A 12,705-nucleotide genomic window follows, 5' to 3' on the forward strand; every position below is an offset into this window, starting at 1 on the left:
ACAAGAGATGTTCCCTGGGAGCTGAAGGCCCGCCCCTGTGCACCAACTGCTTAATTTGCATATTCATTTTAAAGTAGTTTTTCACAAAATGTACAGAAGTGCCATACATAACAAAGATACGTTGCTTATCACTATAATGAGCTCTGTAGCATGAATATACTTGGGAGGAGGTAGTAGACTCCCTTTAACATATTATGAAACTGAAAATCCATCACAGAAAATCTGGTGTGGTTAAGGGGGTAATCTTCTTGTACAGGAGGGGTTTTGCAGAGGTTTCACAGTATATGACAATACCCATAATAGAGTTATAACTTCAAAATGGTGTAAGCAGTACACATCAAAGGTCCCAAAAGGTTATAAGTGGTATTCCTACCTCGTCATTTATGGCTATATCCACTGAATATGCCATAGATATCTGACAGATTTGAGTTGAAATAACGTTTTTTTTTTCACTACAGTTTTCTAGCTCTCAAGACATGATAAATCTGCCCCTAGGTTTTTTGTTTCGGACTAATGCCATGTATAATGTCAAATCTACAGCAGTACATATTTTAGTCAAAATAAATCCAGGAATCTGTGCTAAAACCCTACGACTCAAGGTGCCATTACTATTGAAATAGTTAAAGTCCAGGAAAACACTTGCTGGTGTCTGACAATACATTTCCTCTACAGATTGTTCTTTTGTCAACTACAGGGAAGCAAAGCACCAAAAAGGATGTGTGGGGGAAAGGGAGTGACTTTAGTAAGTCATAAATATAATGTAGGATAAACTAAATGTATAGCACATAGGAAAGGCAACACAGCATCACCATTGCACCACTGCCCAGTGGAGAACTGATCTACTGAAATGTGTTATGGAAGGAAAAGTTGTATACAAACTGATGCATGCACTGGAATAGCACTGGCAGCAAAAATAAAACAATGAATGGAGACTTACACAATTGCTTTTATTGCACTTACTATATGTCCCTTCATTGCCTCATTCCTGGGGGCTTCTTATAGAAACATGCTTACACATAACCATCACAATGCAGTCTGTTTTGTAAATATTAAAACTTAAGACACTGCACTTCTCTATGTAAAATGTACTTTGCTGCAAACCTTTTATATGATACTATCCGAGACCAAGGCTAGCTGGTAGATAAGCACACATGGAATTGTGCTGGTCAGCAGCCACACTTAAATTCTGTATTATACTTTTTTAGTTTGATATTGTTTTAGTTTTCTTATGTTGGCTTGCGGAGAGTAGAATTGTTGTTATACAGGGAAACTCATTACCGTATACTGAAGTTAGAGGATCACTATAAATAGATCTACTGAGCAGGTTTGAATAGAATTTTTCTCTGGTTATAATCACACACAAGTCTTACCAGGTCACATCCCCTTAAACTTAGAACAATCAAGGTATTGCCCCTCCTTCTGCCTGAATGGTGGATACTTGAACTTCCATGTGTGATGCAGCTATAAAGCACACTTTGTGTGACTAAAGTGCCATGACTGCTGCCACATGTTTACCCCACTGAACATAAGTCGATGCTAAAATATATACTCATGAAGCTGCTTCCTCTCCCTCACTCCTATGTAAGTGTCCTGCTGCATACATACCTGAAGGGCTGTAGAATTGATGCCCTGGCTCCATCATCTGAGTATAGTTCGGAGGTGTGCGCACTGAAAGATAAAATTACCTTAACTTTACTGTCATAGTCTCCATGATAGTGTAAGATGCAGGTACTTAGGAAACTTTTACTCACCGTAAGGAGTTTCTGGTGAAATAGGGAATGCTGGTGTCGGTGGGACAACTTCATTGCTGGTTTTTGAACAATTAAGAATGCTATCTACTTCATCAACATCTCCCTGGTAGCTGGAAAAGGTTTCCTATAAAATAAACCCAACATACATTTATATTAGCGAAAATATGGCATCAGGCTCATACACGCTTTAACAGTCAGGAGTTACCAAACGAGTGTCAGTACACTGGGACACCAATCATTATTATGAATGGGAGGGCCTATTCACAAAACAAAAATGGCTGCATGTATGTCACATTTTACTGTATCAAACATACATATGCACACTGAGGTCAGTTTCAAAGTCTTATGACCTATAACTTCTCATTATGTTTGCAGTGTGGTAGGAAAAAAGAGAACCTAAGGGAAATACAGGTAGAGTATAATGTTTTACGTATGTGAGTTGTGTCTGTATATAAGTGTGCTGTATGTATTTGAAGCTGTGGGTGTTTGTGCATCTCTATGGCTTTGTATACATGTGTACACAATGGGGAGGGGGGGGGGGGGGGATTTTTGACTTGTTATTTCCTAAAAGTGATTGGGAGCAAAAGGTAAATCGCATCGCAACTAAGATTTGCCCTAAAGTTGCAATGACAGTCATACCAGTGGTTAATTCCCAATGCTAGTTTAACTTTCCTTGGGTTACCTCACTATCTTGTACATATTTTCCCAGGATACCACGACCATGTGATCAAACCATCCAATTAAACAAAACCTTTTCACTGGTTGTCATCTTAAAAAGTGAAAGCAATACCTCTTTGGACTGTGACTGCCCCATTGCAACAAATGACCTGGGTGTTGAATCTTGCTCTGGAGACCTCTTCCACTCATATCGGTTACACTGTGGATCTGAGGCATCATTGTCATACTGACCAAAACTGAGCTTTCTAGCTCTGGTTAATGAGCTGTCATTCTGTGACCCTGAGAAAAAAAAAAGCAAACATCATAGTTATTTGTAATGGATGTGAGTTTTTACACATAGTACCGTACAATCTGTGACCTCTACGCTCAAAATCTACTTTCCTATTAGTGCCAAGACCATAATACTACTGTCTCTAAACAGATCTAAACTACATTCTCACTCCTGCCTGTAAACACAGTTATATAATAGAGAAAGTGTCTCCAAGCAAGAGCCATACAATCCTGGTACATTTTACAATAAACGTTCATTGAACTGTGGCAGGTCACAAGGCTTTCCCACAGACTGTTTTACTAATACTTATTCAGGTTATGCCAAAGGTGAAGGCTTTGTGTGGTCATGGCTGCTGCTGGGCCTATGCGAGTCCAATACAGTCCTTCTGCTTTTTACGCATCCCAGATCAGCACAACAGTCTCCCATAGCTAACATAGAACATTATATTTTTGGAAAGGCTTTGTGTTTGGTGAAGTCAATAATTTGACTAACAGACCAGTAGTTCCATGTAGGATGTAAGGCCTAAACTACTAGAACTCAGATTTACAGAGTGTGTTCCCTGCCCCCTCTCACTTTTAAACCAGGGCTGCAGCTCTATAAGGATACTCTTGAGACAACAAAAATGTTCCATTAAGGAAAATGAACAGTGCTTTTCAATTAGAAAGTCAATGCTTTTAACAGACAAGAAAAGAGTTTCTCAAGAACATTCCAGCGAGCTCACTATGTGAATTGATCTTGAATATACATCTATAGAATGAAAATCAATAGAATAGTAAATCTTACAAAAAGTAATTCTGCATCTGCCTACAAAGGTCAGTACAAAAGAAATCAATCATTTATTACATATCTACAGACAAGTGGAACACTGAGAAGTAGAACCATCTGGGTAGGAAAAGCCAAGACCGGAGTGTTCACATGTGCCATAAGTCAGGAGGTTTCAGAGAAAAAAATAAAATAAAAGTACTTTTGTTTAATTAACCATTTCACAACAATATTTTATCCATCAAATCAAAAATAGCAAATATTTTAGAAACTGAGAATATTCCCAGGGGCTTGTATCATCTAAGTACTCTCTTAAAGCATATAATGAGAGAAGAAAATAAGAAAAAGTTATGTAACTAACTGCACCCACTTTCCAAAAGTGGAGTGAGTGGTATAAAAATCCAAAATGTTTGGCTCAAAAAGAAATTTATTTTTTTTTACCCCAGAATTCTGGAACCTAATACACTGCCCTACATAAGGCCAGTATTACTAGAAGCCAAAATGGACCACAAAAGTTTGTGCCATGTTGCTACTAGCAGCACTGAAAGAATACACCGGTCAACTATTAGGGGTTTAGCCATATTCATGAGCAGATCCATCACTCGCCCTTCACAATGGTGTGTACAAGTTCATGCTACGTAGCCTTTCAATCTCCATTCCAAACAGCAAAGGAGGCAGTGCTAGCACTATTCTCACATTGCAGCCATATAAAAAACAAAAAACTTGAGTCTTCAATAGTTGATACCTTTTTTTAATGGCTAACTAATAATGATGACAGATTACAAGCTTACTAATACTATACCTGAAGAAGAGGCAGAGCGCCTCGAAAGCTTGTAATCTGTCATCATTATTAGTTAGCCCTTAAAAAAGGCATCAACTAGAGATGAGCGAACATTATTTAAAACAACCGTTTCGAATAGCACGCTCCCATAGAAATGAATGGACGTAGCCGGCACGTGGGGGGGTTAAGCAACCGGCTGTCGGCAAAGTCTGCGTGCCGGCCGCTACCATTCATTTCTATGGGAGCGTGCTATTCAAAACGGCTGTTTCGAATAGTGTTCGCTCATCTCTAGTATCAACTACTGAAGACTCAAGTTTTTAGTTTTTTATATTTCATACCCACTGGCTAACATGGTACAAAAACATACTTTTTCCTATTAGAGACATATGCACACTGTGCTTTCTTTCAGCGCTCCAGCTTTAGACTGCTTGCTACTGATCAGCTGTACTGGCCAGCCTCAGCAGTATCAGAGGGTATACAGCACATGGAGCCAGAAGCAGAAGACCCTGTCCATTACATAGAGTACTGCAGCTTGACGTGGTTGTTATGGAATTCATATTGACCAATCCCCACCTTTAAAGAGGACCTTTCACCATTTTGCCCACACACATTTCTATACACTGCTGGAAAGCTGACAGTGCGCTGAGTTCAGCACACTGTCGGCTTTCCCGATGTGGGCCCGGTGTGAAGAGCTTACGGTCCCGGTACCGTAGCTCTTCTATGGTCAGAAGGGCATTTCTGACAGTTAGCCAGAGACGTCCTTCTCCACAGCACAGCCAATCGCGCTGTACTGTGAGAGCCGGGAGGAACGCCCCCTCCCTCCCTGATAATGCTTGTCTATGGACGAGTACTGCAAGCAGATGGAAGGGGCGTTCCACCCGGCTCTCACAGCACAGCGCGATTGGCTGTGCTGTGGAGAAGGACGTCTCTGGCTAACTGTCAGAAATGCCCTTCTGACCATAGAAGAGCTACGGTACTGGGCCCACATCGGGAAAGCCGACAGTGCGCTGAACTCAGCGCACGGTCAGCTTTCCGGCAGTATATAACACTGCCTGTGGGCAAAATGGTGAAAGGTCCTCTTTAAAATCACATCTAAAATACACAAGTTTGACTGTTGAGGGATAGCAAACCACTCTGGTTGGTATTTCATCCTATTATCTAAATTATTATTCAGTTTGGCTCACAGGATTTCACACTTTTTTGTTTCCACAATACACAATTTGCATTTCTTAGATACGAATTCTGACCCAGGGTGGACAAGATGTAAGCAACGTAATATGCATATGTTGTGGCCAAATCTTAGTCTGTTCTGGAGAGAAAAAAAAAAATCTGTTGGGTGCTCTTTATCTACAGGGTGAACTACTCTACTGTAAAAGGTTTTAACTAGAAACATATGAAACCGTCCTACACTAAATAAGAATTATTATGCTTGAAAAATTGAGATACTGTAAGAAAAGAAAGCTGACAAAATTTGAGAAACTATGGAACCTGTGGAGCCAAAGCCTTTGTGGTGAAATTGGAGGCCTTGGAGACTACAGTAAAACCTCTCCAGAAGACAACTTCTTTGGGAAGTCCCTTTTTTCCCCGTCATCATTTGTTTTCCATTAGACTCTATGGAACATGCCTCCTTTAAGAAGACCACTCATTGGACTTACATGCACTGTGAAACCAATATGAACACAGCACAGTACTATACTGCATCACTGGACTGCAACTAGCAGGACGACTCCCAAGGGCTGACGAGGTAAAAAAAAATAATAATGAAAAAGTCACCAGCATCACACTGGAGTCCATGTCATAGTCAATGCAAACTGCTAGGGCAATCTCGAGAACAGTGCCACAATAGGATTTTATGTATACCCCAAAACAAATTGGCACTCTTGTGGTGTTTCCAGGTGGGTTCTAAATTTGGATACCGGCTTATGAAATGTCAGAAAGTATTGTCAAGGTGAGCAGTGAAAAGAAAGAATCCATGTTAGAAACCAGGAATGAGAGAGGGAACCATGCTGAGGATTAAGATTAAAAGAGATATCGTCCTAGAGACTAGAAAAGACAAAGGGAATCTTCTGAGGAACATGATTTCAAAGGTATATCATGTTAGGGTCTAGGAACAAGAGGTGAGTTATGTAAGGAACTAAGAATAAGAGGGTTAGCCATGGTGGAGACCAAGATTTAAATGAATATTGTGCTGGTGACTAGGAATGAGAGAGGAATCATACTAAGGAATACAATGCCAAGGCATACCATGCTGTGGACCAGGAAAGAGAGGGGAGCCAACTAGGAAAGAGTAGAAAGTCATGCTGGATGTTGGGGCCATATAGAAAGTGAGCAGGTCATAAGGGAACAAAGAAAGAGTTGGGGTCCCCTTAGGTAGTGTGTGTGGATTGGAGTGACCTATGTACAGTCCTACAACTAGTCTACAGCTGGTTCTGTTCAGAATGCGGATGGGATATCTAGTTCTGTGTGATAGACCGAAGATATGGGTTATAGTTCTTTTTTTTTTTGGGGGGGGGGGGGAGGGGGGAATGCATGCTTGCAGACTCCATTAGACAACCTGTATTCTGTATACTATTTTTTTTTTTTTTTTTTTTTTTTTAAAAAATTGTGTAAATTTGGGAGGTTAGCTCAAGAAGGTCTTGTGGGTGTGACATCAGGGTATTTTTCATTTTTTCTCATTTCTTTCCCCCTTTTTTGGCAAGAAAATGAGGAGTATGTTGGGGTAAACCTAAGAAACCTAGCACATTAATGAATATGGTCTCTAGTAACGTAAGGTAACATGTTATGTTATACACTGTATTTCCAATTTATAATAAGATTCTATGTAAAACTTCCTTATGACTTTTTGGAGGTTTTGGAGGAAAGCTGTAATGTGCTCTGTAACATGGTGGTGACAACTGAATATCCTTGGGGAAGGTGGTAGATGCTCTTTAAAAACACAACAGTACTTTAAAGTTCTTACCTTCTTGATATAGCTTTCGTCTTTTCTCAGCATCTAAAGGGGTATGGAGTCCACTGCTGTTCACATCAGCAACCAGTAAGCTAGCATTTGTTGTACTAGAGTTTATCCGAGTTGGAATTGGTTCAAAAGTTGGATCTAACTCCAATATTAATTTATTAAGCTGCTCAATTGACTGGTCAATATCCAATGTTGGAGAAGATGGCATGTCTTCAATTTTTACTTCAGTTCCATTTGGAGATGGTTCTGTTGAGAACGACTGCCTGTTAACCTCAGGAGCTATGTCCTGTGCAGGAGTTGACATACTTCTTTGCACTGCATCCAGTTTGAAGTCTCTATTAGATACTGAAGAGACTTTAGATATTTCAGGAGTGTTGGATAAAGAGGAGTCCAGTAATGTATGCATACCAAAGCGACTTTCATTATCAGAGCTATAACTGTACTGCTGTGAACTGACCATTTGTTGCTGGCGTACCCAAGTTTGAGTAGAGTAACTGCTTTGTACATAGGGGGGTGGTTGTGCTGTTGGCTGTTGAACTTGCTTTGGTTCATGAATGGTGTATGACCTTTCATACATATGGTCGATGCTGATACCCAAGTCAGGGACTACATTATGGCTATGTTCATCTCCAGTGTTACTGCAAAATCCATCAGACAACAATGAATTCTGACTGCTCTTATGGCAGCTAAAGTTGCCAAAGTTGTTTGAGTGTTGGCCTTCTGATGACGATAAGGTACCTATGCTGTCCACACTGTGTAAATCATGATTTGGCATTTCGTCATCTAAAATATCAGTTTCCCTTTCTTTGAGTTTTGGGTTCCCATTTACATGAATTTGAGCAGGTACTATATGGCGCGTCCCACTATACTTGTTTTGAGCATCTGTCATATCCTTCAGTGAGCTTGTTGGGTTATTTACCCCAAACCCACTTAGAAGTTGATCCAGTTCTGCTTTTTCTTTTGGACTTAGACCTCGTTTGCTTCTAGATCCAAACTTTTCTTCTGTTCTTTCAGTTCTAACAGAAGCTGTAGAGTGACCAGAATCACTACTAACAGATAAGGTGTGGTCACTATGATCAGGACTGCTTGTCAGGGGAACTTCTGGTTCAACAACTGTAACCGATCCATCGGAAAGACTTTTCTTTCTCACTTTAGCGTACAAACTTCCATCAAGAGGTCCCTGGGTGTGGGGGACTGTAAAATAGAAATAAAATACATAAAACAATGCTCAAATTCTGCATCCTAAATAGACACTAAGCTTGTCTGATTTAATAGAGCAAGTGACTCTAGAACAAAAATTTTATTAAAAATTTAGCTGCTTCTGTCTGAAAAATGTCCTGCCACTCTCCCTTCATCTCGCTCATTTGCAGTTCACCCTCTTTTACTAGTATTTTTTTTTTTTTTTTAATAGGAACATGTCTTTACAGTGAGTAGGAAGAGGGAGGATTACTCTCTTCACAAAGTGAATAGAGAAGGAAAGGGCTAATTCTCCTCACAGCCTCCACATGACTGCAAATTGCTTTCTCCGTGCACAGAACTGGACATTCTGCACAGCTCACATCTCACAATGTACTTTTATCGACTTCTGCCTGCTTGTGTTATTGCAGATGGTATCTTAGTCACAGACAGCAAGCAGCTTTCCAGACTGCTCATAGTCTGCACTTTTCCTGTGCCAGATTTATTTTTATTTTTTTTGACTGTGTCATGCCTGCATGTATTTGCAGTACAGTGTACCTGGATCTCCTATATTATACCTGGTCTTTTCTCAGATATGTGTTTACTATTGTACAGATATTCCTGGCAGAATTATATGTTAACAAACCAGTAGTACTGAGGTGGAGGGACAGGCTACCCATTATTGTACATGTCCCCCGTCTCAGGGAGAAATATAAAATGCGCTGCAGCCATAATGCGATTATTAGCAGTAGAAAACCTGATACGGCACAATCTATATAGTCATAGAACAGAGTGCACACCAATCTTCTAAAATTTTTTTTTTTTTTTTTAATGTAGATTGTAAGCCCACACAGAGCTCACAATGTACATTTTTCCCTATCAGTATGTCTTTGGAATATGGGATGGAAATCCATGCAAACACGGGGAGAACATAGAAACTCCTTGCAGATGGTTTTTTGTCCTTGGTGGGATTTGAACACCAGGACTCCAGCGCTGCAAGGCTGCAGTGCTAACCACTGAGCCACCGTGTGGCCCCTTAATCTTCTAAATTTTAACAACACATCTTCTCAATATGCTTTTATTAAAAACGTAACTGTTTTCATTCTACAGTTTGTACTGGACCTTCACAGGGATCTGCTATAGCCCATAGCTGGTGTAGATTTCAGGTATCATTAACAAAAACCTGATGGGTTCACCCATTATATATATATAATTTTTTTTTTTTATATATATATATATATATATATATATATATATATATATAAATATATATATATATAAATATATATATATATAAATATATATATATATAAATATATATATATAAATATATATATATATAATAAATATATAATAAATATATATATATATTTTAATAACTTGTACACAATATAAAGTTCCCAATTTTCTTATGTGTTCAGCTCCTCTATTCAATCCATGCACTCAAGTTGAGGCTCTCAAAATAATGAGCTGAGAAAATAATGTCTTGTTCAAACATAAAATGATGTGTCAGTTGCAGTCTGCTTGCTCGTCACCTGACACAACTGAGGACCCAAGGTGAAGTGGATAACACACAAGTTCAGCAAGTACAAGTACACAAGTAAATAGATTACCACTACAATTTATAACATGTACCAAAGAATGAAAATTTGTGAGAGTGCCACTTTAAGCAGCCCATTTCAGCAGGTACACAATGGACTGGCTGTGGCCTGCTCACTTGCCCAAGATAAGCATCGGAAGTTGGACTTCAATTGCCCAATCATTTTGTTCTTAGGAAGATAATTTGCTCTCTAGTCCTTATCTCTGTTCTCCTATGGAATCATAAACAGTCATCGAAGCTGAATTGTAAGACTAAGGCCCAATGTAGCATGTCGCAGCAAAAAAGTGGTGCAGAAAAATCCATGGTCTAAACACAATGTGTTTTTTCCCACAACGCTTTTTTTTCATACAGAAAATCCACAGAGTCTTCCTCTGTGGACTTTCTGCTTCATTTATACTTAAAGGAAACTACCAGTGTTTCCGTAGTTCCAATTGATATGTTGTGATTTCAAAAATCGCAACGGTTTTGGAAATCGCAGCATTTCCGCTGCACATATTTTTCTGCAATGTGTGGATGGGATTCCTAGAATCCCACCCATTTTTCAGGTCCTGTACAACGCAATGGTTTTTTCCACCTCATTTATGACACGTGGGGCCCTGGCCTTAAGAGCCCTTAGGAGAACAGATATAATGGATAAAGAAAGATAGTTTGCCTGATGTATTACTCTATGAATGGGACATGGCAGACAGGAGAAAAAAAATATGTTGGAGAGTACAAACAGCTGAGAATTTTCAGTAATAAAAAGAATCTATTAGGCAAATGTTTAGCTAATATTAGGTATAATGCAAAGTGTACATAGCTTTTATTTAGTTAATTCCTCTTTGATTTGTCTGTGACATACTTTGTTCCTCAGGAAAACCAAGAACCTCAACAATATAACTGGATAATTAGGAAATGTAGCCTGGGTCAGTCTTTTCCAAGACACAGACAATTCTATTCACAACTCTCTGCCCTGTATCTCATCTCTGCCTACATTTCATCTGTCATAAAGAAATACAAAAATCTTCACTTACCTACTACGTGATGTCAGGCACAAGAATGCTATGGGCACACTGAACGCAGCTTACAAATAAGACATCTGAAGATTGCCTATAAGCTTTTCACTTTAAAGATAACTTCAGTAGACAGCAGGAAGAAGCTAACCACTTTGCCTGCATTTACAATCAAGTGGATTTTAATTAAACATTTTCAACCATTGCCTTGAGCAGATGCTGAAATCCATGAACTTGCAAACAGCTGCTCGGCTGCTTCTTTGTGAAGTAAATGTCTATGTGGTGTACTATAAACATACTGTCAATAGTACAGACACAAAGCAGTTTGTGAATGCAACAATGGTGTCCATTCACGAAATGCAAAATGGCCAATTCGCATGATTTTGGCAAAACTGGCAAATTTGTTTGGGGGGTGTCCCACCTCTCATTCAAGAGCAAATGCTGGGGGAAGAGATTTCAATATGCCCAGTCCTTTGTATACAGGAATTAACAGGAACAACTGTCGGCCGACAAGCACTTAGAAAACAGCTATCTAAGGTGTATGGTGGCTAAAAAACAAAAGCTTCCAATTTCAAAAATTCATGGCCAGTTCACTAGTAGTTCCTCTCATATGGTCCAAAAAATGACAAAATTTAATTGAACACCCAGGCAGCAAATATGAACTGATTCTCACAGAAGTTTAAGCTACTGTTCACATCAATTCATGACACTGTACATACTACATATTCATTATTAAAGCTTGGGAGGTAACCTGGTAACCATGTGATATCAGACTTTTCAACAATGAGAAATGTGTGTCCATGATTCTCGGAGTTAAAAGTCTGGTAAATAATGCAATCCTGCTGGTGAGTATTAGTAAGGTGCTTTGATCCCAGGAATGGAGTTGCCATTAAGTTCAAACCAAATTAAGTCAAAGTCCATCACTAGCGGTAAATTGCAGAGTGTAAGATGTACATGGAGGTCTTCATAACATCTACACAAAGCATAAAAAATTACCCATCAAATCTTCACTGCCTATCATCTGCTTGCGGATTATTGCCAACTATTTAACACATACCTTCAGTCATAAATGAATAGTACAGGTAAAAATAAACTTTCTAATATATCTTATTAAGGAGACCAGATTGAGCTGGGAGGACAACGGAGTACCAGGAACAGGAGAGCATGATTTTTTTTAATTTTTTTTTAAATAGTTTTTTTCCCCGTCACCTCCCCGAACTACTCTAAATATATTAGTTTTTTTCCCAGACAACCTCTTTAAGCTGTTCTCCTGCACTTATTAAATCTGACTACTTTGTTTCCATTATATCCGTATTCAGAACCTATGGGAGACACTATTACAGTAAGTGTCCTAATAGTACCCCGTACAGATAATAGTCTCCCCTCCTTAGGTAACAGCGCATCCCCCCCCCCAAATAAATAACGCTACTCCCATTGGGAGACAATATTACTGTAATGAAGCCCTAAATAGCACACATTTTCACACAAAAGTAAAAAGATTTCATTTCATAGACTTCATGGAGAAGTAAAAATGGTGACATGCAGAGTCTCATAGCGCATGAAATCCGTACTATATATTGTAGTCCAAGCACAATTAGAAGCTTATATGCAGCCTAATGGTTCTGTGTATGAGACACACCAGTAATATGACTATAATGCTATAGTGGTAACAAATGGACAAGGATGTTTAAAATGTCAAGCATTCACTAACAAAAGTAAAAATAGCTATATTTTGAAG

General features: G+C 39.1%; 1 protein-coding gene across 2 annotated transcripts in view; it reads right to left on the bottom strand.

Annotated features, from left to right (window-relative positions):
* TNS3 (tensin 3) overlaps window positions 1-12,705 on the bottom strand; it is a 216,818-nt gene that overhangs the window by 39,488 nt on the left and 164,625 nt on the right. For both annotated transcript variants that reach the window (XM_075271073.1, XM_075271074.1), the window contains exons 18-21: window positions 7,203-8,393; window positions 2,542-2,708; window positions 1,752-1,875; window positions 1,606-1,668 (exon numbers count right to left, since the gene is read on the bottom strand). In XM_075271073.1, the coding sequence (XP_075127174.1) occupies window positions 1,606-1,668; window positions 1,752-1,875; window positions 2,542-2,708; window positions 7,203-8,393 (1,545 nt within the window). The remainder of the gene's footprint in view (window positions 1-1,605; window positions 1,669-1,751; window positions 1,876-2,541; window positions 2,709-7,202; window positions 8,394-12,705) is intronic.

The sequence above is a fragment of the Leptodactylus fuscus genome, chromosome 4 (genome assembly GCF_031893055.1).
Source record: "Leptodactylus fuscus isolate aLepFus1 chromosome 4, aLepFus1.hap2, whole genome shotgun sequence".
Classification (NCBI taxonomy): domain Eukaryota; kingdom Metazoa; phylum Chordata; class Amphibia; order Anura; family Leptodactylidae; genus Leptodactylus; species Leptodactylus fuscus.